Source organism: Spea bombifrons, chromosome 1 (genome assembly GCF_027358695.1).
Source record: "Spea bombifrons isolate aSpeBom1 chromosome 1, aSpeBom1.2.pri, whole genome shotgun sequence".
Classification (NCBI taxonomy): Eukaryota; Metazoa; Chordata; class Amphibia; order Anura; family Pelobatidae; genus Spea; species Spea bombifrons.
The window spans coordinates 130,140,231-130,167,748 of NC_071087.1; the positions used below are offsets into that span (position 1 = coordinate 130,140,231).

The 27,518-nt window shown below is 37.0% G+C and overlaps 1 protein-coding gene across 1 annotated transcript in view; it reads left to right on the plus strand.

Annotated features, from left to right (window-relative positions):
* The window catches only part of FBN2 (fibrillin 2), a 108,090-nt gene that overhangs the window by 63,490 nt on the left and 17,082 nt on the right, over window positions 1–27,518 (plus strand). Inside the window, exons 20-47 of the mRNA XM_053473678.1 lie at window positions 1,400–1,519; window positions 1,668–1,805; window positions 2,051–2,101; window positions 3,495–3,620; window positions 3,924–4,151; window positions 5,195–5,320; window positions 5,721–5,849; window positions 6,304–6,429; window positions 7,053–7,178; window positions 7,756–7,878; window positions 8,430–8,555; window positions 11,769–11,894; window positions 12,839–12,961; window positions 13,758–13,880; window positions 15,599–15,724; window positions 15,898–16,020; window positions 16,423–16,545; window positions 17,454–17,615; window positions 17,847–17,915; window positions 18,614–18,739; window positions 18,854–18,979; window positions 20,045–20,197; window positions 22,036–22,104; window positions 22,322–22,447; window positions 23,687–23,812; window positions 24,574–24,699; window positions 25,306–25,422; window positions 26,366–26,494. Of these exons, the coding sequence (XP_053329653.1) occupies window positions 1,400–1,519; window positions 1,668–1,805; window positions 2,051–2,101; window positions 3,495–3,620; window positions 3,924–4,151; window positions 5,195–5,320; window positions 5,721–5,849; window positions 6,304–6,429; window positions 7,053–7,178; window positions 7,756–7,878; window positions 8,430–8,555; window positions 11,769–11,894; window positions 12,839–12,961; window positions 13,758–13,880; window positions 15,599–15,724; window positions 15,898–16,020; window positions 16,423–16,545; window positions 17,454–17,615; window positions 17,847–17,915; window positions 18,614–18,739; window positions 18,854–18,979; window positions 20,045–20,197; window positions 22,036–22,104; window positions 22,322–22,447; window positions 23,687–23,812; window positions 24,574–24,699; window positions 25,306–25,422; window positions 26,366–26,494 (3,492 nt within the window). The remainder of the gene's footprint in view (window positions 1–1,399; window positions 1,520–1,667; window positions 1,806–2,050; window positions 2,102–3,494; window positions 3,621–3,923; window positions 4,152–5,194; window positions 5,321–5,720; window positions 5,850–6,303; window positions 6,430–7,052; window positions 7,179–7,755; window positions 7,879–8,429; window positions 8,556–11,768; window positions 11,895–12,838; window positions 12,962–13,757; window positions 13,881–15,598; window positions 15,725–15,897; window positions 16,021–16,422; window positions 16,546–17,453; window positions 17,616–17,846; window positions 17,916–18,613; window positions 18,740–18,853; window positions 18,980–20,044; window positions 20,198–22,035; window positions 22,105–22,321; window positions 22,448–23,686; window positions 23,813–24,573; window positions 24,700–25,305; window positions 25,423–26,365; window positions 26,495–27,518) is intronic.

A 27,518-nucleotide genomic window follows, 5' to 3' on the forward strand; every position in this document is an offset into this window, starting at 1 on the left:
AATGTCTGTCCACCTACAATATCACATTGTAAATTTTTATTGTAAATCCTAAATGATCTTCTTTTAAATGATAGTTAATAGAATATTATCTAGCAGGGCTTTCTTTCACTTGCCGCAGTGTAGCTGTATAATGCTAGCTTTGTTTTTATAGCTTTCATTTGTTATGGTTGTTTGATTATGGATTGATATTTTAGATTTTATCAGGCCATTTAAGGAAAAATAATTGTATACCTTTGAAAGATAATTTACTTTTAAGCTAAATATGGGTTCAGGGGAAATTTTCAGGTAAAAATAATACCCAGGAATATTCCGGGCCCAAGACATAGTGCTGCCTGAGTCCAAGGATAAAATGCTGCCCCTCCACCAAAACCATGCCCACCAAAACCACACCCACTTCCATTATGTTATATCATCATTAATAAATTCTCATGCTCTTCCACTCACTAACGCACTCTCATACTCTCATTGACACTCACTCTTTCAATGTCTTTCTACCTTCTCTGCCGACTGCCCCTTCCCCGCAGCTCAGCTTCTTCGCTTGTCTCTTCTTGTTCCTCTATCTTATTTCTTCATTCTTCGTCCTTTTCTCCCTGTGTCTTCTTTCTTTGTCCACTTCTTCAGGAACCTAGCCGTGAATCTAGCCAGATTATTCTGGCCTCTCGGTGCACTTCCGCAAAAAGGGCAGAGTATAATGCAGATAGATTTGCGGACGCTTCGCCTTCTCAATGAATCTATCCTGAAAATGAACATGCCTTGGGTGGCAAGTTGTTGCCCCTGTCAAAGTGCTGCCTGGGTCCCATGGACCCACCAGGACTCATGTAAAGGCTGCCTCTGCCCAGGGACAAAGGTCTCAATTAGGGGACTGTCCCATGAAAGTGGAGACATCTGGTCACCCAATGCTAACTTCTATTAACATTTGTGAAAACTGGATCATTGTTCAGAAAGACAAAATCATCAGAGTACAATATGAAATTTTGTGCCTGTAGATTTAAATAATGTGCCCAAAAGCTGGTGGAGTCTGGCAGAAAATGATTGAAACAATAGAGTCTTTCTGTTTGTGCACAGCACGATATGACACAGAATGAACAACCCTTCCATGAAAACTGAGCTTCATGTCTCAAAAGACAATTAGTTTTGAATCCCGATTTAAAAAAAAAAATCTGTCTCAGACTACTCAGCCAAAATTTTATTATATGTCAAAATATAAAATGTCGGTTTTAGTTATACACACATCATTATGCTTAACCCTACCACAACACATAACAAAATCCCTTAAGAAATGTACACTGAAGATTAGGCAGACATTTTGGCATGCATTTTAATATATTCATTTCAACTTTTTCCACATAAGGCGTCTATAACAATAATGTTGTTTTTTTTCCGTATATGTATTTTGCAGACATAAATGAATGTGAAAGTAGTCCATGTGTTAATGGGGCTTGCAGAAATATCCTAGGTTCTTTCAATTGTGAATGTTCTCCTGGAAGCAAGTTGGATTCTACTGGTCTGATCTGCATAGGTAAATTATCAACTGTAGGTTTGTCACAATCCCATTTTACCGGGAGGCTGGAATTGTATTAAATGTTGAAAAGCCTTACAGAAACAATCTTTTTTTTTTTTGTTTAAGCATACACTTTGTATTTTCTCATTTATTTTGATCACTGCAGATAGCCTTAAGGGAACATGTTGGCTCAATATTCAAGATGGCAGATGTGAAGTTAACATTAATGGAGCAACACTGAAATCTGAATGTTGCGCTACCCTTGGAGCAGCATGGGGAAGCCCTTGTGAACGATGTGAAATAGGTAACATAACAAAGATATATACTGCTAATTTAAATTGATTTGCAATTTGAGACAAAGTATACAATATTTTGTGAGAAAAGTGTATGTATTGATAATTATGTTTGGAGGTAAATCCTCTTTGCTCATACAAAGATACTATTAAGATTAAAGGGAGTTAGGCTCAAAATAGGGAATTATAAAATGCAGGTTTATATATATATATATAATACTAGTATTTTCATTTTATTTTTGTCTTAACATTTTAGATACTGCCTGCCCACGAGGATTTGCCCGGGTCAAAGGTGTTTCATGCGAAGGTGAATATTTTTGATTCATTTAGCATCTAAATACTGATGTGATCAATATTTGTTCATGCACAATGGCAGATGTGGAAGACTTCACAAAAGAATAATACTTGACGTGGTTTACAAATTACTTACTCAAACTCTTTCACACACTCACTCATTCTCGCTTCTTAGCTCCTGTTCTTGCCTCATCTTCTTGTGTCTTCTTTCATCGTCTGCTTATCCCTGGTATCAGCTCAACTGACCAGGCCTCACGGATCACTTCCTCAAAAGGGGGCGACGTAAACCCTCTCCCCTGGGTAGGGTAGAGGCTCTCCATGTGATTGAATATGTGGCTCCTCCCTTTTGCGGAAGTACTCTAGGAGGCCTGCTCAATGGAGCTGATACTAGGGAGAAGTGGATGAAGAAAGAAGATAGGAAAAGAAGAAGCAAGAGAAAAAGTAGAGCTGTGGGAGACAGAACCATGGGAGCGGTTGGTGGAGAAGGTAGGGAGACATTGAGAGATAGGAGATTTCCAGAAGACTTGGGACCTCTGTGTGGCAGTGTGGCACGCCTCTGATGTTTGGCACCTGTGGTGGACCACCACCCCTTAGTACACCACTGCAAGACATGTTGTGTTTTAACAGTAACATTCCACTGATTTATCCATGTGCTTATTACACACATAAATACACCGTATTCAATAACACAAGAGTATACAGGAAAGTTGAACATTCATCTACCTGGCTTCACTATATATAAACAAGAGTAACCCAAACCTTCACCTGCAGGAGTGACAGCTAGTGATTCAAGGAAACTTGCCACGTTAACTATACATTATATAGGACCAGCTCAGCCCTTCAGAAAGTGAGCTCATGAAAATGTCAGCTCCTCTGCTGAATGCAGTCATCTAATTTCTTCTAGTTAGGACTGACAATCTTTGATGTTTCAGCAAACTCTCACTCTTGCCATCAGTACTCAAAAGGAGTTCCAGAATTCACTAGTTTATTTTAGGAAATACACTTTTAGATCTGTCTCAGAAAGAGTACTGGAATTCATCTTCCCAGTATCGAACTCTGCCAGCACTTATTTTGAAGGATATATATACGCTAGTTCAGAAGTTAAGAGGCAAGTGCAAGTAGATTATTGATACTGGCCAGCCCATTACCTAGACAATGTATAGTGTGTTCACTGGGGAGGAAATTTGGACTAAGGCACGTACGACTATTGCTAGGGGTATCAAAATACTATTATTTTTCTGGGCAAAATAAGAGAATGTAGGTCACTCCAGGAGAAAAATTAAATAACCTCATTGATGGTACATTGTCTTCGTACTACCCTATTTATAGCACTAACTTGGCTGAACTCAATGCCAGAAGTAAGCATCAAGAAAAACAATATTTAATATGTTTTAATATGTTTTTAGATGTCAATGAGTGTGAAGTGTTTCCCGGTGTGTGTCCCAATGGGCTCTGTGTTAACACCAAAGGATCTTTCATATGTGAATGCCCAGATGGGCTGACCTTGGATGGAACAGGACGACTCTGTATAGGTAATACAAAATTCCTCTCTCTTGCACTAGAAAGTAATTAAATAAGTTACTCTTTATATGAGTTGGTTTTAATTCACATGATTGTCAATCTAACTGACTTTTATTATGTTCCCTGATTTTTTTGTATCCTTACATAAATTGTGAACTCTTTGTTTTGTTTCTGAGTTAGACCCTTATATATGCATCAGTGTTGGCTTTTCTTTACACCAGGTACATATATGTCACCTCAACCATGTCTCTGTTCAAAATCTGGATCTTCTCATTGGTATTTCTTCAAATTTGTTTCTTCAACATTCCTTGCAGACCTGCGCATGGAGCAGTGCTTCCTGAAATGGGATGAGGATGAATGTGTTCACCCAGTTCCTGGCAGATTTCGTCTTGATGCTTGTTGTTGCGCTGTTGGAGCAGCTTGGGGTGCAGAATGCGAGGCTTGTCCAAAGCCGGGCACTAATGAATATGTGGCGCTATGTCCTAGAGGTCCTGGCTTTACTAACAGAGGAGATGTACTTTCTGGAAGACCATTTTATAAAGGTAAACAAAACAAATATTGTGTTATAAAGTTACTTTGTTTTATTGACAAGAATACTAGATGAATATATTGTCATCATTTTATAAATGTAACTAATTTCCTCCTCCAGAATAAATGTCTAAGCTAAGCTCCATGGGACAGGAACCTCCTTCCCTAATATGTAGCCTAGTGTACCCCAATCATAATGTCTCACTACTGTACTGCGTTTGTTGCACCTCACACCTTTGTCACACTGTAAGGCACCAAGTCCATTTGTGAGCACTATATAAGTAAAAATACACACATACATACAGTAAAATCTCTGGTATAATAGTCATTATAAGTCATTTATAGTGACTAATGACTAATAGTCATATATAGTCATTTTTAAGAGTCCTGAAAAGTAGGGCGCAGAGTCAAATATGCTTCCTGGTCTCTGCAGCAGATGATCTCTCCACCTCTCATCAGTGAGAGTCAGAGAAAGAGAGAGATCATGCAGGTAAAAAATACACATACACATTATTCATAATGATCACAGATTAGTGTCCTTTTAGGTCAAATTCACAGATCAATGTCAGTGGCCTAAACTAACAGGTGATCTGAGTGTGGTTACAGTTTTTTTTCCATGTTACAATATTTATTTTATTTTTAATAGCTCTTAAACTAACATTATTACCTAATCAATTTTATTAGTCTCACCAGTCACCAGCCAGTGACCTAATCTGGCGGGTGCGTACTTCATTTTTTCCTACAAAATTGAGTTTAAAGTTATACCTGTGTATTATGCACAGGTGCGTATCACAGTATATATTAAGTACTTGTAGGTTTGTAACATAAATGCTTTTTATAAATAATAGTGAACAATTCTGTGTTATATATTTCCATACATAATTATGGAATAATATTGTTAGAGTAATTGCGTTATTAAGTTATTAAAGTATATTGTTTTGTTTTTTGGGAAAAAAATAATACACATACATGTGTGAAAAATGAAGATTTCAACTGAAGAATTTTTAATAATTCCGTTCTTAGATTTAGATATGAAAATGGTTTTTTCTTCTTACAGATGTCAATGAGTGTAAAGCTTTCCCTGGAATATGCACTAATGGGAAATGCAGAAACACAATCGGAAGCTTTAAATGCAAGTGCAACAGTGGATTTGCGTTGGATATGGAGGAAAGAAACTGCACAGGTAAAAACGTATACTCCAGTTTAGTCCCCTTTCCAGGCAGGCTTTCTTTTGCATGTACAAATATTCACTGTCCACTATTGTTAAGCTATACAGTTTTCATATTTAACTCATTAGGAGATGCAACTAATGGTTCTCTACAGAGTACTTAAAGTGGTCTTTTCACCACAGCAACTACTGGGAAGATCCAATCAGCACAGCTGTTTCATTCTTTGCTAAGAAGATAAGATAACTTTTATAACTTTATATCAGATAGACCGTAATGCATTGGGACGATTAAAAAAATGTATTCATAGCCAAGTAAGTCTGAAGAGTCTGGTATAGGTGACTTTTAAACTGCATTACACCATTTTAAAAAAAAAATATTTACATGATATTCATTATATCATCTTTTTTAACCTAGATATTGATGAATGCCGTATCTCTCCTGACCTGTGCGGTAGTGGTACTTGTGTCAACACACCAGGCAGCTTTGAGTGTGAATGCTTTGAAGGCTTTGAAAGTGGCTTCATGATGATGAAGAACTGCATGGGTAAGTTGCATTTTTTAAGTAATGTATTAAGTGTAATATTTATTTCCAGGAAAAGTATGTTTCCCTCTTGGTTCCAATTATTTACCACTTTTATCCGAAAATGACATGAAATCACGCACCATAAAAAAAGTCTGTTCCTTGAGGGCCATAATTCCACCAGCTGCAGAATTTCTCTTGTATACTTTTGATAAAAAATAACATTACCATTATTATATAGTACTGATAATTGTGTTTTAAATCCAGTTACTGTTACTGGGTTTTTGGGGGGTTATTTATAAAGTGCTATTCTGGTACAACGTTTTAAAACTTGTCACCAGATCAGCCGCTCTGGATAAAGAATTGTCCTTTAGAGGCTGTGACCACTAGTTGGTGGTTTAATTTTAAGAGTTATTCAGACTTTTTACTATGTGGTTAGTATGACTTGCCCATTCAACATGTTTTCTTTTTGCTTCAGATATTGATGAATGTGAGAGAAACCCTTTACTTTGCAGAGGTGGGGAATGTGTTAACACAGAAGGGAGCTTTTTGTGCAACTGCCCCAGTGGGCATGAACTGACACCATCAGGAGATGCCTGTGTAGGTAAGTTACCAAAAGTCAAACTACTTGTTTGAGGCACAAATTAAGGTTCTGATCCTACGCAAAAATCGTTGGCATAAATGGGAAAATGAGACCGAGATGTTCAGCCTTAAATAAATAGTACATTGAGAGTGTCTTTGGCCTCGGACACAAGGGTAATGAAGCTGCACACAGCTGGGCAAAACTGAGATAAAGACATTGTTTGGGATAAGTTTTATGACTTAAATTACTGGAATCCTGAAGGACTTTTCTGAACTGCAAAAAGGTCATAAAAACAGCACTGCATTCCAATGAGCAGTTTGAAGATGACCGTACAAAGACAAGGGCCCATGTGATAACATTCTGGCATTTAAAACCAAATGCTCTACAATGTAAAACTATAGATCAACAGCCCTGCTAAAAAATTGTGAAGCCTACTATAAGGAGCCATAGGATATCCCTGACACTCCAGAAAGACACTATTGCACTCATGCAAGATGCTCAATTCTTAATCTCTATGAGTTTATGGTTTTAATCAGGTTAAATGTCTATTCAAATATCATCTCAAGTTATTTCAATAACGAAATGGGGAAATGTTGTAGTGTTTATATATTCTTGGAAGCTTATGTGCTATGCCTTCCATGCAGATATTAATGAGTGCTCTCTGAGTGACAGTCTCTGCAGAAATGGGAGGTGTGTGAACATGATTGGTACCTATCAGTGTTCCTGCAATCCAGGATACCAAGCTACTCTGGACAGACTCGGCTGTATAGGTATGTCTGAGTTAAACCATAGGATATTCAGCCAACTAGAACAGTACATTTAGGTGACTAGTGTTTAATTATTTGACAGTTTGATTTAAAATTATCATATTGTGGAAATTTGAAATGAAACCAAACTACTAACGGTTAATTGTCCATAACACAACTTGTATGAAAAATTGCGTGATATTCCTACATCAAGGGGTTTGTTGCTCCAGTCCATGGTGGGCTAGTGGTAGCAACTATGAGCAATACACTCTGTGCTTCTAAACATACCATAGACCCTGCTCTACTCTCTTCGCAATAACCATGCCATGATGTCCCTGGCATCTCCAGTCACTTCTATTGCTGACGTAAAAGGAAGCAAAGACACATTCAGTGCAACCAGAGAACATATGACTCTGCTTTCATCCAGTAGTCCACCTGTTATATCAAAATTATTCGTGCTATGGTTTAGTTATGGATTCACAAATATCATTGTTTGCCTGCTTCTCTGTCTTGCAATTTTGTCTTAATGTAGGTCTGAGTTAATGCATGAAATTGAATGTGAAGATGTACTGACCATAATCTCATAATCCTCATTTCCCAGATATTGATGAATGTACAATAATGAATGGAGGATGTGACAGCTACTGTACTAACTCAGAGGGCAGTTATGAGTGCAGTTGTCTCGATGGATATTCCCTGATGCCAGATAAGATGACCTGTGGAGGTAATACTCTTTGGGACATTGCATGAAACCTTGGAATAAGTATAAAACGCTGTAGCATTGAAACTGTCCAGAAAATCTGTATGGTGCTTTAACTACAATAATAATTGTCATATGGAATCATGCTGGAATGCTACCTTCTGAGCAATAGAAACAAATGTACAGGCTTTGTCTTTTGCATCTTAAATCCAGACTTTAGGAGGCAGTAGCAGTTTATCTCTTACCATCTGTATCTTAATTACAGTCATCAATTACTTAATGTAGAACCTTTGATAAGAATATGAATTGGAATGTGCAGGGCGATTCGTTTCCATTTATAAAACTTATTAATAATTAGACTAAAAAAGATTTGCTGCTAAGGGATTGGTTGTAGGTGAAAGTTGTTTTTGATATTATATATTATAGATTAAATCAGACAACAAAGCATAACATTTTATCAAGCTTTCCCACCTTAATGTTTGCTAAAATTATTGTCTGAATTGAGCCATTTCTACAGCTATGTTCTAAAAGATTACAGCAAGTAAATTTGGAATTTTCATGTTATACTCAACTAGATATTGATGAATGTGAAGACAACCCAGAAATCTGTGATGGAGGACAGTGTACCAACATACCTGGAGAATACCGGTGCTTGTGCTTTGATGGATTTATGGCTAGCATGGATATGAAGACATGTATTGGTAAGAGTGACATCCCTTTGCAGATATATCCGTATAAACCATTCACTCTCACTCCATGGCTACAAACTACTTTCTCCATCATAGTCATTCCTGTCATTGCACTAGACATCAGGTGGCCACTACACAGCTGAATATGCCATATTTAATTTTTAAATACAACCCATTGGTTCCTATTTATTACAGCTAATTTTAGAGCTCACAATGGGAAATCAATGCTGTTTATTGTTGAAATTATTGAATTTATAATAAATGTTGCAATGGGAAAAAATATACTATTTCTAATAAATTAAATCTAACCCCCCCAAAAAAAGTCAGATGGTTTCATTACTGAAACCGGTGCAGTCTCAAACAGTTTCCAGGTATGTTCAAAAAATCCAATGTAGCCAAAAATATTTAAAAGGAAAACTTTTCAAAGATTTCTGTTTTGAATGTAAGATACTATTTCGGGATACAGTTCAGTTCAAGGACACCTAGCCAAACACAGTATTGTGGAAAACACTGAACTTTGAAAGTCCTATGTTATCTTATGAAATGTAAGTACTAAGTAGTAATATGAGAAATAATTTCTTTCACTTTAGTAGCTAGAGGTTAAAATGTTTGATTCTGGAAGGCTGGAAATTCCCACTACTAATCACAAATGAGCACATATTCTTGTATGAAGCATTAAATCATAGCTGGGAGGAATGCAAAAAAAGTTGAATTATCTGTGAAAGAGAATGTCATGTTTGTTCATTGAAAATATAGAGTTTAAAACAAGCATACAGCTTCCAGCCCATAGGGCTAGCTCTAGATCTATACCATTTCTGCCTCTCACACACACTATCCCAGCATGGTGTGTGAGCGTCCAGTCCTTTTAAAAAAAACTCAATACAACATTATAGAAACAATTGGAGGAAACCTGCTACGTTAAAATTGTAGATGTCCTTTACCTCTGAAAAACAAGATGTCTTTCCTATCATTGTTGGTTGTCACCATGATAGTTCAGTAATTGAAAAACATGTCGGATCAGATGTCAACTTGTGATCTTTTATGGTAATGCCTATAATGAAAAGTGCTGCTGGATCCCCAGTGGAGTTACAGATCATCTTATTATGTTGCAATCAACTAAGTCAAAAAATGAAAATGGACCTTCTCTTTACTAACAATGTGCATTATATTTGTGGGATTAATTACAATCATTCAGCCTATTGAAACAATTATGAGTTCCTTTTGCACTCTTGCCAGTTTTGTCATTGACGTGATTTACAAATGTCTCAAATGTTTTAACAATTTTGATTGCATAATGATTACAGTAAAATTGGTTGATATTAAGTAAACTTTAAATAACTCTTTCATCGAAATATAAAAACTTTATTCACTGGAATAGGGAATTTCCTCAGAGACTTAAGTGTGTTTTTCTTTGCATAACTGTGTTAGCTGGAAATCTAATTCCTGTAATTTCCATAGCTCGGTGTTTATAACATCCTGTTATTTCCCAGTAATCCAGAAGCAAGAGCTGGACAAAAAAAACCCCGAAACATTAAATGACCAAGAGTTCATTATGACTTTTTATGACGCTTTATTAATCATGGTGCTTCTATTTTATCATAATTACCACCATGTAATATAAAATTACACCAATATGTTGACAATGTCCATGGATAAGCTCACTGCATTTTATAATTTTATAGAAAAAATAGAGACGCCCTTAAAAAAACATGAAATGGCAAGAAATGTGCCAATATTAACAAACGTTAAATAAATAATACAATATAGTTTGAAAAAGTCTTTAGCAAGGTCATATTTGTCTAATATTGTCTAATATTTAATTGCTATATTCCACATATTTTATTTTCATGATCCCTTTTGAATGGTAATAATTTACTTAAAATGATCATATAAAAATGGCCTCTTCCTCTGAGAAGACTATAGAATTTGGGTTCAATAAGTACAAGAATTGCTACAAAAGCACAAAATAATTTAGTTCAAATGGAAAATGAAACATTATTGCATATACCTAAGGGTTTTAAGACTCACTCAAGGTAATATTTAAGAAAATGTGTAGCTAACACAGAAGCCATAGCCAGACTCAAGATAACTAAGGCACCAGACCAGGTGACATTCTCACAAGTTTTTTTGAGAGCTTACTAAAGTAATTGCCAGACCTCTTTTTTAATATTCAGAGGCCCCATTTCCTCTGGCTTATTTCCACGGGTCTGGAGAAAAGCCAGTTTGGTACAATTATATTAAAAAGGATCAAGAACATAGCCTGGGAATCACAAACCAGGATGTTTGATATCAATTGAGGGGAAACTATTTGGACAAGTGAAAAGGCATGTCACGTTAGAATATCTTGTGGAAAACACGGTTATTCGTGTGAATCAGCATGGCTTTCTGAAGCTTTGCTAAATGAAGATCTGTGGAACCAAAATCATGGAAATCCATTCAATGAAGTTTGCCACACCGGAGATTGGCTTTCAGAATAAGGGACCTAGTCCAGGAGTGGGCAACCTTTGGCACCATTGTTTCTGTAGACTCTTATTCCCATTGGGGATTTTCAGACAGCAGCAGGCTGGAGCCAAAGTCCCCAGTCTGGAGCTTGGAGCTTTCATTGATTAAAATCTTTGTTGCTAATAATTTTTTTTTTTTTCGTGGCTGATATGGATTTTTAAATGAAAACTTTTTTAGACAAGAGTTTCAACTGGGATAATATTTTTTTTTCTTAAATGTGGAGGTTTCATTAAGGAGAGCCCAATACATAATGCTAATGGAGAGAATACATTGTGACATGGTGAAAATCAATCAGAAGCCATTTTTTTAAATATTACAGCTTCAACAAACAAATGCTTAAAACTGTTCTTTTTTACTCTAGGTTTATTTTAGTTTTTGTTTTAAGAAACCTAAGCTATGTGCTAACTCATCATGAATGAATTCTGATGTAAACAGAAATGAAATGTACCTGCAGTGTCTGCGAGACATAGTATATGCGGAAAATAGACTGTGTGGTGTGTACTATAGATGTTACACTGCAACCGGAGTCTTTAAGTCAATCTACCATAAAATTACATAATTGGGCATCTGCTATGCAATTTAAATCTAACGCTGAATTTGTTAAAACGCTTTACATGATTTGAAGTGCATTCGATTTTCTGGTACTTTAATGTAACAACAATCTTTAATAGTTCATACATCATACTAATGTAACAATATTAATTCTGATCTCTTGCTCCACAGATGTCAATGAATGTGACATAAATTCCAATGTCTGCATGTTTGGTGATTGCGAGAATACTAAAGGATCATTTGTGTGCCACTGTCAGGTTGGGTACTCCGTGAAAAAGGGAACAACAGGATGCACAGGTATATCTTATATCCCTTACCAATTCAATTTATACATATATATAGATAGTCCTGTCGTTTTCTATGTTTGATGTATGCAGACACATACAAATATTCATACTTGGGGTAGGATACTCAGAGATGCCCCACTTCTGGGCAAGTGGCTTTTTGAAGGGGCAGACTAACCATACATGGGGGCTGGGCTAACTCTAGAGCAGCTTTAGATTTAGTGGGTTGGAAGTCGGTGGACATAAGGCAGGGACTGGTTAAGGTATTGACATGGTCAAATGCTCCTCCTCTGCCTGAAGAAGGAAGAAACTGACCTAAAGAACAGGTCAAGCCTGGAATGTTCCCAGTTGTGCAAATACTTTAGCTACTTAATCAGTAGAAAATAAAGATGGCATGAAGTGTGAAACCAGCCAACAAACTTTTATTGCATAGCTTAATATACACCCAACTAACCAAGTTTTTTCGACTCCAATTCTTTACCTCTCTTCAGTCTGGATTCTGTTTTCAACATTCAACTGAAACCATTCTTGCTAAAGTGACCAAATATTTACTCACTGCTCTTTTGATATCCTTCTGGACATTTTGACTTCTTTTGACAGTGTCAGCCACCCTCTTCTTCTATAAACCCTTTGCAAATCATGATCCACCTGGCACTGTTCTTTCCTAGTTAATTGCCTACCTTTCTGACTTCATCATCTCCCTTTCCAGGGCAAACTAATTTCATCCTTTGGCTTTCAGTTCCACCTGTATGCCGATGACATTCAGATCTTCCTATACATTTCCAAAAGCTCAATCTCTCTCTAAAACTGAACTTTTTCTCTTCCCTCCTTCCAATGCTAACACTCCCTTAGTGTCATCTATCATTACCTCTTCTATCAAAATGCTCATCTAGCCTACAGATTGACAATATGATGATGTTTAACTTTATTTCATTATCAGTTATGTATTCTTTTTAGATGTGGATGAATGTGAAATTGGTGCCCACAACTGTGACCTGCACGCCACATGTCTTAATGTTCCAGGAAGCTTCAAGTGTACATGTAAGGAAGGCTGGATTGGGAATGGTATATCATGTCATGGTGAGTACAAGGAAGCTATTCTCCTGTGTATTTTATTATAGGGGTACTCCAGTGAAATTATTAAGCCCCACTCACAAAGAATGTATAATAAAGTACTTTAAAGTCCTCGCTGCCTGTATCAGGAAAGTTACTTTAGTAATAATTCAGGCAGGAAAGTCCTCATACTGAACTCATGTATTCAGGAGGTTTCTTTAGACCCTCTTGCAAGCGAGTGCCGCAGCTGGCTGGAGGTGAGTGTAGTGCACATGCGCAGTTATAAGCTAAGAAGCTGGGGACTGGGGAAAGAGGACATAGCAGGAGTGGTAGAGGCTCCAGCAGAAGGGGTAGAGACTAATACAGTTAACACACATAGGTTAGGTAAAAAACTATCCTGACCAATGACCAATTAAGATCTTTGTCTTAACATCAGGAAAAATAGACATTGTAAATGGGCCAAATGGTTCTTATTTGCTGTCAAATTATATATTTTTAAATGCATAGCAGGGATCCTGCTAAACCCATCCATGCATTAGCAAGGGGAAATTATTCCTTTAAAGGCGACCCTCAGAAATCTTTTGCATTAAAAACACTGTGTTTATTTAATGTAAAATGTTGGTGGTGCCTGATTGCCAACTCACATTGCCGTCCAGGGCTAGATTTTTATCTCAGGGGCCCTGTGTCACAAACACCACATATACTTAATACCAACATAAAATTACACAAAACAAATGAATACGAGGGGGAAGTGAGTTGGCACATAAACATTCATTGTTGATTGGACCGTTTTTTTTAAGCTTTCCCCTCTCTGTCAATGTAGATCTTGATGAATGTTCAAACGGAACCCATCAGTGCAGTGCATCTGCTCATTGCTTAAATACCCCTGGATCATACAGGTGTACCTGCATACAGGGGTACACAGGAGATGGCTTTACCTGTTCAGGTAAGAAAACTCAGTGTAATGGCTCCTCTTGTAGGCTCTTTTACTTATGTTTAGTGACTTGAACATTTTGGCATACGGTTATTTACATTTCGTCAAATATTTCACATATGAAAAACTAACTATGCAAATGTGAATATTTTTTATTTGTTTTTAATATGTTTCATTAAAATATTTTGCTTTAACAATGAGGAATATGTACCAAATACATATATTATGATTCTGTTATGTACTGTAATTTAATACTATTTATTACTATTTACTGGGTAAACCTACTTAGCAAAAAAAATATAGTTATGGGCAGAGTCGGCCTTAGGCGTTGTGGCGCCCTGTGTAGACTACTCCTCTGGCGCCCCCCCTCTGCCCCTTCAAACTACCCCCCCCTCTGCCCCTTCAAACTACCCCCCTCTGCCCCTTCAAACTACCCCCCCTCTGCCCCTTCAAACTTCCCCCCCCTCTGCCCCTTCAAACTACCCCCCCTCTGCCCCTTCAAACTACCCCCCTCTGCCCTTTCAAACTACCCCCCCTCTGCCCTTTCAAACTACCCCCCTCTGCCCTTTCAAACTACCCCCCCTCTGCCCTTTCAAACTATCCCCCCTCTGCCCCTTCAAACTACCCCCCTTCTCTGCCCCTTCAAACTACCCCCCTTCTCTGCCCCTCAGACTGCCCGGGACTTAGATTAAAGCATCAGGTTTTTTTTTGTTTTTTTTTTAAACTTTATTTAACATGAATGATGTTAAATAAAGTTTTAAAACAAAAAACAAAAAAAAAACGATGTTTTAATTTAAGTTCCGGGCAGGCGCCCCTGCTACCATGGCGCCCTGTGCGGCCGCACAGGTCGCACACCCCTAAGGCCGGCCCTGGTTATGGGTTCAACGGACCAATTGCTGTAGTCCCCCTACTCATGGTCCAGTGTGAGGGAGTCAGATGTATTTTAACCTTACAGGACAATTGTAGTAATGAATAAACGTGTTTTAGTTTCACATTATATTCTGAAACGTGAATTCGCTATTTTGTGAAGGCCTGGGGGAAGACATGTCTGACTGTTTCCCCAAAATAAACAAATAAACATAACAATGTGTAATGGGGTGATACATGAGCCGTATATGTTTCGTGCCACCACAAAACCAGAACATTGTTGGTCATGAAGATGAAACCATATCCAGGTTAACTATTAAATGGTAGCAATAGGTAATTGCACATATTGTTTTAAGCCACGTGCTTAAAAAATCCTAAGAAGTATAAAAAAAAAACTTTGTTGACCACTGAAATGTCAAATGTTGTTAAAGTTAAGAAATTGCACACTGTAAGACCTTCTTAACCTATTCTTGTAAATGAATGAAAACCACTTACCTGCTGTTACATGAACACCCCTACATAGCTTTTTGGAAAACGTATTATAATTGAGATGCATTGATCTCTCTTCTCTGTTAAAGACCTTCAAGCGAATAGGGGCCCTCAGAAGCTAGCTATGAAGTATGTGCATACTTGTCCCACTTCTAAATATGTGTGTTGTATCCAATTTATTATTTTTTAGTTTTTACAGTTCTTACATTTTTAAATACATCCTGGGTCATCATAAAAATAAACAAATGCCCATAGCCAAGAAGTCCTGGTAATCTGCCAACCCAGTTAATCTGCGTGATGAAAACAGAAAGAAAAATGGCCTTCATAATAAAATGGAATGCAGTAGTTCACCTTCCCTTTCTTTTCACTCGCAGATGTTGATGAGTGTGCGGAGAATATTAATCTATGTGAGAATGGGCAATGCCTCAATATCCCCAGCTCATATCGATGTGAATGTGAGATGGGCTTCACTCCAGCGGTAGACAGCAAGTCCTGCCAAGGTAAGTCAGCATGTGTTTAATTTCCCATTAATCTTATGTTGTTTTAGGCCCTCTTTTTCCTTGAATACACAAAAATAAGTTGTGTTATTATTACCTATCAGATCGTGGTAGTAGTATTTTATCGCTAATATAGGATAATTGAACAAGAAACATAATTGTCTTTCGCCCAACAGATATTGATGAGTGCTCTTTCCAGAACATATGTGTATTTGGAACATGTAGTAACCTCCCCGGAATGTTCCGATGCATTTGTGATGATGGATATGAACTGGACCGAACTGGAGGGAATTGCACAGGTCTGGATATTGGTTTATCCGCTGGTTCTACACAGCCGTTTTCAACCATGAATCATTTCTTCCCATAATTCATTTCGTTAATACAAAGAAAATCTATGCTGTAATATATAATAGTAATAGGCAATCTTAACGAACTTTGAATTTATAGAAGGACCATAAAATAAATAAAAAGTACCCCCAAAAAGAGGGGGGGGAACGCTAATATCTATATATAAAATCAGAATGTTGTCTGCTGTATGGTCTCCAGTGCTTTATTATTATGATATAATGCTAGAAAAGTCCGAACAATTTCTTGCCTATCCCAAATCCGTTTTTAAGTATAATTATAGTCCCAGACTATTACCCATAAATACCCAAGTAAACGCGGCTTTTTGTTAAATCTACCATTTTTTTTTTTTACAGATGTGGATGAATGTGCTGACCCAATCAATTGTGTTAATGGCTTTTGTGTCAACTCTCCTGGGCGATATGAATGTAATTGTCCACCTGACTTTCAGCTGAACCCAACAGGAGTGGGCTGCGTTGGTAAGGTTTCCATCGTGTGTCAGATATATAGCTGTATATATTCATAATTCAAGCTTTATGACTTCATTCATTTCATATTCTTTAATGATTGATTCGTCAGGTTAGCAATTAGATATGGAAACATGTAAGAGATATTTAAAGCTTAGTTTTAGTTAAAAATGAACAATGAAACTGAATAATTGCTATTTTAAAAGACTAGACATACCTCTTCATATATAACCAAGCCGTCTACCTTACCACTCATTAGAAAAAGCTTCCAACAATAAAACTTTTAGGACTTCATTTAATTGCGTTCAGGTGCACAGTGTAGTAATATTTAACAAAGCTAATTTTCCTTGAGCTATTTTCTAGGAAAATTTCTCTTTTTTTATTTAATTTAAAAGAAAAATAGTACAAGCCATTTTCATTGTGTAAGGAAGCAGACATCGGGATCTTGGCATTTCATGAAAGCTTACAGTTTAATTGGAACAATGTTCAGAAGCCGCTCTGGACTGCAATCAAAGTACGATGATAATATGGTACAGAACTACGAGGAAAAGTTTTAGGTTCCTACATTTTGAGTCTCCAGCCGAAAAAAATACACAGAGAACTTACATGTTTATGATAATAAATATCTTCCAATTGTGAAGGAATATAATGTCCTCGAATGAAACCAGTTGTTCACTTGGAAGCCAGTCCTTCCTACTGTGTATATAAATATTAACTTTCTATACAGCATAGAAAACCCAGGATTTATATCTACGCATACTTTTTCTACTAAAAAGAGGACATCATTACTCAAGAGATCACTAAGACTTCTATTACTATTGTAATTTTTTCCAAAGTATCATTTTGTGTGACTATTTCAAACATCCTTCATATAATAACAAGTCTGAAATGTAATATGAGATTACATTCCCCTGTTACAGATACACGAGTTGGTAATTGCTATCTAAACCATGGTCCTCGTGGGGATGGAAGTATATCCTGCAATACTGAAATTGGTGTTGGTGTGAGTCGCTCGTCATGCTGCTGTTCTCTTGGAAAGGCATGGGGCAACCCATGTGAAATTTGCCCCCCTGTTAACAGCTGTAAGTGTTGATTATATATCCCCGTTTTAGGAACATAAGATCAGGTTACCTTTTAAATACAGTACTGAACTTTTGAAGACAAACATGCATAGAAAACATGCTGCCAGTCCAGAATCAAATGTTTATATGTAACCCAAGCCCCATATCTCCAACTCTGAAGCACTGCCACATGCTTAGCATATACATAATGTAGTCATCTGCTAGTAAATGTAAATATCTTTCTGATTTCAGCTGAATATAACACATTGTGTCCAGGAGGAGAAGGATTCAGACCCAACCCTATTACTATTATTTTAGAAGGTGAGCGTTTTATAAAGCGGTTTATTGATTTTGTAAAGCTGCGACCTTTCATAATCCCGTATTAGAATATTAGTTACTTATTTCTGTAAATGGAGAAGCTCACAAAACGATCTTAAATAATTCAAATATCCAGCCTGCTTGTTTCCATGGTAAACGTAACATCATATTTGGTACTTTCATTTCTAATGCTTACTTAAACGATTCAAAAAGTGTGCCAGTTGGAACGTACTCTAAACCTTCTTATTTAAATTGAATAAACGGTGCCTGGATTGTCTGCCTGCTGTGACTTCCAGTGTCGGGTCCAGCCCTAACGCCTGGCCGATCTACAATACTGAGCTTTTCCTGTTGCATCAGGCTTTGTGGCAGGAGTCTGTGTGGTTTGGAAAATGATATGCAAACCTAGACTATTTGGACCATACCATTTGTGAATTCTATGAAACCTGTCACAAATCTACTGAATCTAAAATAAAACATTACTCTGTAACTGTTGAGCTGGATTTACACTGCCATATAGGTTTTCCAAAATGCCATTCTCTATGCACTAAAGATAAAAGGTCGAGTTTACAGGACAGTTACTAGTATTTATTAGACGTAGATGTGAACACATCTTTTTGAGATTTGGAATATTTGCGTGTTATAGTTTGCATTTTGTGAATGTTCTTTCATTATGCATTGCTTATCCTGTGTCATACATCTAGATATTGATGAGTGCCAGGAGTTGCCAGGTCTCTGCCAAGGTGGGAACTGCATTAACACATTTGGAAGCTTCCAATGCGAGTGTCCACAAGGCTACTACCTTAGTGAGGAAACCCGCCTCTGCGAAGGTAAGTGCGCCTTCTTAATGGAACAAGAAAAGAATATTTAACATACCGTTTTTCCTCGGATTCTAAATTATTACATTTAAGAGGAACTAACTTATTTTTCCCTTTCGGTTTTAGATATAGATGAATGCTATACACACCCAGGTGTCTGTGGACCAGGAACTTGCTACAATACTTTGGGGAACTACACCTGCATATGCCCTCCAGAATACATGCAGGTTAATGGAGGTCACAACTGCATGGGTAAGCAGCCATGGCACATTGGTATTAGCATTATTTAATACCGTAACAGTTACTGCAGTCTTCTTGTTTGAATTTCTGATTTACTACAGACATTTTTAGAACATTAATATATATATAAAAAATGTTTTTTTTGTTCACTATGATCCTCTGTATAGGCCAGCTGGCTACATCCATTTGACCGTCAATTTGAAAAAATGCATGTTTTATTAATTTTTGAAACATGCAAGACCCAGTGATTCATAATCGTATCCATTTGACTTATCTTTGCTAATTAAACCATTTTATGTATTTGAGGAGTGCTGTCTCACATTCATGCTTGGAGGGATTTGAGAGTGACAGAAAATGGACAGAGTTAGAGTAAAATGGAAAGAGGGAGAGTCCCGCTCGCCTAACAAAGAGATTTTGCAACCGCGGTTTAGAAGAGAATAGTACAAACATATCAGTCTAACTGTTTGCATACGGTTACAGGTAGCTCTAGTTTCTCTATCACTAAATGTTTTCTTTGGTGAGTTGAATAATATTAAATCCAGGATCAAACTATTGTTTGTCTTGAAAAATCTGGTGTCCCAAAACACAAAAGAGGCTTATTACTTCACCTCACTTTAGTTAGTTATGTATCTGTTTGCTGTAGACTTTTTATAGGCTTGTATAAACATGTTCCATCCCACATCGTTTAGTTCCATCTTTCGCAAATTAAGGCAATGGAAGTCTTATGCAGCATGAAACTCTTACATCATGTGCATGCATTTTGTTGTAATAACTTAAGGTCCCTTTGTTAAATTTATATTTTAGAAACAATTATTCACAAATTCAAAGCTTACCCAAGTTTAGAGAGTTAAGTCACTGTGAGCCCAATTCGGGAATACTAGGAATTTTAGGGAAAAGTTGCTAAACACAATTTTTTGGTGTTCTTTTTTTATATGAAGCCTGTAATCTTTTATGATAGTTACATGCGTCAGGAGTTTCTTTGAAGCATCTGACTTCAAATATGCAGTCCAGGTTTTGGAGTAAAAAGATCTGCTTTGCAGCCGCTGTTTTTAACTAAAGCATGTGTATTTATTATAGATATGAGGAAGAGTTACTGCTACAGAACCTACAATGGAACCTCGTGTGACAATGAACTCCCTTTTAACGTCACAAAAAAGATGTGCTGTTGTACTTATAACATTGGCAAAGCTTGGAGCAAACCATGTGAACCTTGCCCAGTCCCTGGAACAGGTATAGAGCTTGCCACATTTAAGTTCTGTTTCTGTTCTAAGTTTGGTTATTATTTGAAGGTATTTGCAACAAACATGTTTACGTTGTATTGTATACCCTGTACTGTATTGTACACTATGTCATTTTTTTGTTCTGTTTCTTTGCTGGTCTACAGTCAAGGTTTTCACGTGGGTAGACATGCCTAGAACAGGAAAAGAGATGTCCTCACCATCCACGCACCTTTCTATGCCTCACAACTTCTAGACTGTTGTTTTGTGAACTAAAAATTTAAGAAATACCAATATGAGCGTAGACTTTTTCAACCATTCTAATATGGACTCAAGCTTTTGCATTATCAATGTTTTTGCTTGTTTGATGTACACAGACTTACATTGAATTTATTAACATCCCATAGCGGTGATGGCATAGTTGGCAATGGACCAGAAACTGCAGGATGTTCTTTTAATAATTCGTACAAATTGAAACATCTCTCTCCATGGGAATTGGATTCTTTCAAAACAGGCCTCACGCAAATCACATTCAAACACTGCTCTGTAATTATGTTAATGGGCTTTGTGATTAATTGTACTATGTCAGCGGGTAGTAAAGAAGTGTTTTGGAAGTAATTTTCTTCAGTGGAAAAAGCTTGCCAATCTTTGAAGGAAATTTTTTCTGCTCCTTCCAAAACGAAGCCAACATGAGCTTGGAAATATTTTACATGTGTAGGAAAGGGGAAACTGGTGCTATATGTTGAGCATTCTAGACACTACTTCATTCTTTATGAAATTTTGAGAGAAATCCGTATTTGTTTCCAAAGGAAAATTACTTTTGGAAACAATAGTCACTATTCATAGAAATAACACTCTCCTCACCTCGGTCACCAGTTAAAATGCTTTTGTAGGAATGTCCACCATTTTGTGCATTTGTCCGCAGGGTTTATTCACTAGAATGCAGACTGAGAAATATTTGCTAAATGTGTTTGACCATCAACCTCAGCAGGGTTTTTCTGGATCATTCTAGGTTCAGTGGGAAACCTGCAGAGGAACTACTGTTTAAAACTAAAAGTAAAATTAGAACTTTGCAGTTAAGAACTACATATAGACATTTTTATGTTTATGTTTAGACTTTTACAAACCTTATTTTACTTCAACAATAAAAGCTGCTAAAGGTCTAGAAGTTCTCATCAGTTGTAGCTGGGGCACCACATTGAATGATGCATCATCATGATTGAAGAAGCAAATTCTGTTATTCTGTAAATGGCGGTAATTTGACATACAGAACAAATCCTTCAGCTCAGTTTATACATGTGACTTGGCATGTCCTGTTATTCGTTATTATTAATATTATTATTACATTTTATTACTATAGCACCAGCAGATTTTATAGCATTATTTTCCCATAAACAGGCATATGATTAGGCAGCTCACTTAATATTTAAGTATTAAAAGGTCTGGGTTAGAAAAATGTCAGGCTGGATGAGCAAAATAGCTCTTATAAGTGGCTGTTTTCTCTAGTTTCACTATACCACCCTTAATAGACAACCATAATAAAATCCTATTCTCCTGGTCAAGAATAACCAACAAAATGACAGCATTGTAAGAGGAGCAAAGTTAATAATGTGTATAAGGGATTATTTTAACGAAATAGAATGCATTACCTTTTTTCTCTGAAGGCTTTTCAGAATACAATGATCCACTTGGTCAGTTCTAAGGCCACTAATGCTACCTTGAGTTTAAGCCTACAAAAACTGTAGTCATGAATAATTGACAAATTACCAGACGTTCATTTTTGTCACATGGTTTTAAAGTAATATTAACAATTTATTTACCTTTTTGTTGTTGTTATCCTTTTCTCAAAAGCCAATTTCAAAAATCTCTGTGGCACCATACCCGGTTTCACCTTTGATATACACACTGGCAAGGCTGTGGGTAAGTTCCATGATACTCACGTACTACTTGAGTACATGTACTTGTAAAAGAAGTAATACAATAATTTGATCTTCTGTGATCAATGGGGTGGCTTTGTACCCTCATGAGATCTAATAATTAAGAAATGATAAGCACTTAAATAGTAGAAATATTTAATTTCATGGTCACTTTATTTACTTGCATTTGTTTTTCAACAATATTTATTTTGTATTTTTAGATATTGACGAATGCAAAGAAATCCCTGGTATTTGTGCCAACGGTGTTTGCATTAATCAGATTGGCAGTTTCCGCTGTGAATGCCCAACTGGGTTCAGTTACAATGACTTGCTCTTGATCTGTGAAGGTATGTGGTGAAGAGAACTCTGCCTTAAAGAAAATTAGATTAAGTGCCTGTAATGTAGTACATGGAAGAATTATAACGCTACTTATATGTAATTGTGTAAAACAGCACTCCTGTTATTGTTACATTTTTGTGTCCAAGTGTAAATACTTTATAACTGCAGAATACTTTTTTAAAAGACCCTTGTTGGTATAATAACTCTGTAAGTAGATATAAAAGAGCAAATTCTCAAGTGCTAATAAAGCCTTGATAAGGCTACAAGAGATCTAGAACCTGATGAACTGTATAACCAGATTGGTGTCCTGTTCATTTTAATTCAGCTTCGTTGTAACTATTGATTAAAGTTGTCATGGCAGGCTCATAAAATCATAAGATTAAACAGTGGCACTGGGGACATCAAATGCAGGGCGCTGCTTTTTTAAACAACTTTGATGCCTGCAGATAAGAACATCTTGAGTAGTACAGTTGAATCCAGGGCCGGCCGAAGACTTAACGCCGCCTGGGGCGAAGTTTAAAACGCCGCCCTCCCCCAGTCGACGCCGGGGGGGGGCGGCATTTTAAACTTCGCCGACGCCATAATCTACGATCCCCCCCGGTACTTACCTTTAAACAGTCCTGCAGCGAGCCTCCTGCTCTGCCACGGTGCCGGCTTGTAATGCTGAGCGCCGGAAATTGACGTCACTTCCGGTGCTCTGCATTACAAGCCGGGACCGAACAGGGAGACTCGCCGCAGAGGAGAGAGAGAGAGGGGCGCCGAGCGGGTAAGCAAAAACCACTCGGTGCCCCTCTCTCTCTCTCCTCCGCTTAAAAAAAAAAAAAAAAGCGCTTCTAAAGTGCCGCCTGGGGCAATTGCCCCAGTCTGCCCCATTATAGGGCCGGCCCTGGTTGAATCCAATTTTGAGATCCCATCGAGCTTGCAAACCTGATTACATTAACAAGAACTTCAAATATGGTGACTCCGCTATAAAGCCAATTGGCAAAGTAAGGTGCAAAAACTGAGCATATCGTGAACGTAGAAATTCACATATCTTGGAAGATAATGAAAAAGGAAAGGTCTTGCTTGGCACAACTGCCTATAAAGCACTATACAACCACATGTTAAATATGGTCTCAGTTAATGAATATAGTACATTTTCCTGACTCTTCCCACAAGTAGTTTGTGTTAGTTCTTTTGATAGTGGGTTATGTGGTAAACCATTTCTGTCGCATCTGTGACCTAATCCTTTGTGTTTCATATTTCAGACATCGATGAGTGCAACAGTGGAGATTATTTTTGCCAGAGAAATGCAGATTGCATAAATAGTCCTGGTGCCTACCGCTGCGAATGTTCAGCAGGCTTCAAACTCTTACCCAACGGAGCTTGTATAGGTAAGAAAGTATCTTGCGGCATGATCTGATTTCGATCTGATTGTGAGCATTAAAAATATATTACAGAATATATTTGTATATTCTTCCACGAAAATGAGAGTAGTCTTTTTAAGTGGCCATTGTGTTGTATCTGCCGGCAATGTCATGTAATGTTGTATTGCTACTAATATAGTTGAATATTTTCCAATAGCAAAAAAAATCTCTATATCATAAGATGAACTGCATACGTCATGCCCTGATTTGAAAAATGTTAGCTCTCGGCTTAGCCATTTAATAATATATAATATTAGTTATGTTAAGGTAGTTTTATCAGAGTCTGTACAGACATTTAAACAACAATTGGATGTATACTTGCAAAAACATAATATTCAGGGATACAATATTTAAATTATGGGGAAACAGCTTCTTGATCCAAGGAGAGATCTGACTGCCATTCTGGGGTCAAGAAGGATTTTTGTTTCCCTAGTTTGTGCCAAAATACATTCCAAAATACGGGCAACATTTGTTCCAAAATGGAGTCCCTGTGTTTACCCTGCGCAATTTTTATGATGTTGAGATTTAGAAGAGAAAGATGTTTAATGAGAATGTCCTGGAGGGATTATTGAGAGGCCCCTCCAGTGGAATGTTTTTGCCAAAGCTGAACTACGTTGCTAGTTCATATTATGTTGTACGGAAAACTACATAGAGACCTGTGCTAAAGGCCAAAGCTGGCACCAGTAGATCGATTTTATCATGCAGATTTTTTTCCTGCTCATTTGCAGACCGTAATGAATGCCTAGAAATCCCGAATGTCTGCAGCCACGGCACATGCGAGGACACTGAAGGGAGTTATCGGTGTATTTGCAACAATGGATTCAAGGCATCGGCTGACCAGACTATGTGCATGGGTATTCACCGAATGACATTATTTAGATACATTCTCCAATAGACGACTTTCAATGCACTACTTGCCTGTTAAGTGAATTCAGTAAAGAAATAGGTTACTAGAAATAGGTTATTAGAAATGAGGTTATTCCCTAAAGTTTCTGGAACCTTTGTCTCTGACATGAATGGTAGGCTGCCAGTGTTACTGCTATATGTTGACATGCATTGTAAACCTGTCCAGCAGCTCATATAGCATAGCAGGTTCAAGGCTTCTGCTGCAAGATATGCAATGCCTTTAAATTGTATAAAAGTTAGTTATTACAATGAAGTGTGGATCCATACTTACCTTTAAGGTTGTACAATGTACATTGTGGCAGGTAATTGTAAATACAAATAAGACAGTAAGAAAATAATACTCTATCGTACATATAAGCAGTAGGGTTATGCATGCAGTGTTGATTTTCTCAAGCACCCATCAAATTGTGGCAGTTACACGCTTTGATGGGAATCTCGTAAAGTTGTTGCAGATGGTAGGAGGAAAGAAAAGAACATTTGTGTCATCAAACTGAATGTAACCACAGACAGCTGGAAGAATACGTCCTTTGGGTTCACATCCATGTTTCTTGCAGATATCGATGAGTGCGAGAGGCAGCCGTGTGGGAACGGAACCTGTAAAAACACCGTGGGATCATATAACTGTCTGTGCTACCCAGGGTTTGAGCTGACACACAATAATGACTGCATGGGTAAGTTCTTCCTGCCACAGACACTCCAATTAACGCTCTGATGACACAACAATTCCGAAAAAGACTTGCCATTTCCAAAGTTAGCGTGAATCTGAAAGCTGAAGCTATCATGCATGTATTTAAATAACCAAACAGAAACATATAATAACACTCACCAATGTTCTAAATATTATATTCATATAACAAACTAGTTAAAAATAGAATGCACACAGAATTCATCACTTTTAAGTTGTTTCCAAAAAGTTCAGCTTGAAATGATGTGTAAGGTATCAAGATATAATTATGTAAGGCTAATGGTGTAAAGGCAATAACATGAAAGATTTCTGGGTTGGGTTTTCAGCCCTTTAGAACTTTTCAATAAAAAATATACATATTGCAGTATTGTCATGTCAGTGAATTCATATTTTTAAGTGAAACATATTTATTCAACGCGCTATTATATATTATATATATTATATTTTATAATAACATGTTGACAATGCAATTATTTATTGCATAGTTGTAAAATCATTATATATAATCGGATATTATCTGGTTTCTTTGTTCCATTGCAGTGAAACTTAATCCAATGGCCACGCAATTCTCTTAATATACAACCTTTCTATGTTTTAAAAAAAACTGACCCCCCTGTAATCTTGTGATTTATGATCACAACATTGCCTAACACCAAATAATGGAAGGATTAACTTCATAAGTATTAAACGTCTCTTTTTTATCGCAAAATATTCAACAGATGTGTGGGTTACTCCAGCATTTGAACATTTATGTGTATTCTTTAAAAGGATAACTAGGATAACTAGGATTTAAGAACAACTGTAAGTATGTTGATTTGGGCTCAATCGATATAAACTATAAAAATGAATTAGTATTAACAGGCTTTCGTGTGGGTCACAAGTTCATTACTCTGTGACCTTTTAATTTAACATTTTTGCTTTGTTTTCAGATATTGATGAGTGCAGCTCCTTTTTTGGCCAGGTATGCAGGAATGGACAGTGTTTTAACCAAATTGGCTCCTTCATTTGTTTATGTAACGAAGGATACGAACTCACTGCGGACTTCAAAAATTGCGTAGGTAAGTCTCCGTTAGTTGAACAGTCCCATGGAAAAAGTAACATTTCTCTTTGTCATTGTATTTGTTTGCCACAAAGGAGGCTTATAGGGAGTCTGTTCATTTAATAGAATGAGTTAAGATAACTAATGCAAAAATATGAAATCACATTAAAAATAGAACACTGCACAATGTTTTTAAGAACTCATCATTTCTGTCCCTCTCTCCAGTTATATATGTGCTGTATATACAAAGAGGGAGATTGTATACAATATTATACTGTGTTTCATTTAAGGAGGGGAAAAGGGAATAAAATTGGCATTGTATACCCTGAAAAGGTTGTTAAAAATGGCAAAGGACCAAGAGGGCAAACAGTGAGAAAAATAGGTAGCATAGTAATTTAGGTTAAAAAAATACACAAGTCCTCCAAGATCAACCTCGCTGTCGATCTAGAAGAAGGCAAAAACCCAGACTGAAGCAAATCCCAGCTTTGCCTCAAAAAGGTCACCAGGCCAGTTTTTAGCCATTTTTTGCAGAATCTCTGCCGTTCCAGATGCCATATGTAGGGAACAGCAGATTTTTTTAAAAGTCAAGTGGGAATGGTTCACATTTTCTCAAACACAGAAACATTTGAGTAATCTCAATGTAAAAATAAGACAAGTGCCTGTATCCCTCTGATTTTTTTTTTGAAATGGGACTGGATTTACAGCGTGCGTGATCTTGAAATGGAAACCAAATATAGAACAAAATGTAGTTAATTTTTAAGTAACAGTAACAATTAGACTTAATTGATCACTGAGGATAACACAGTCAATAAAAGCCAGTCGGGGAAAGACTTCAAAATGAAAGTTAGCTGTTATTAGAATCAAATATCCCACTCGCTCGGTCAGCTACACGGTGGAGTCATACATCCAACCATTCTGGATACAGAAATTCCTGTTTGTTGGTTGCCTTAGAATTACCTATATGAAGGGTGAGAACTGGGTTATAAGCATTGTATTTATTATTATAGTTGCGGTATATAGAGAAAGAAGTTTCTAATAGTTTA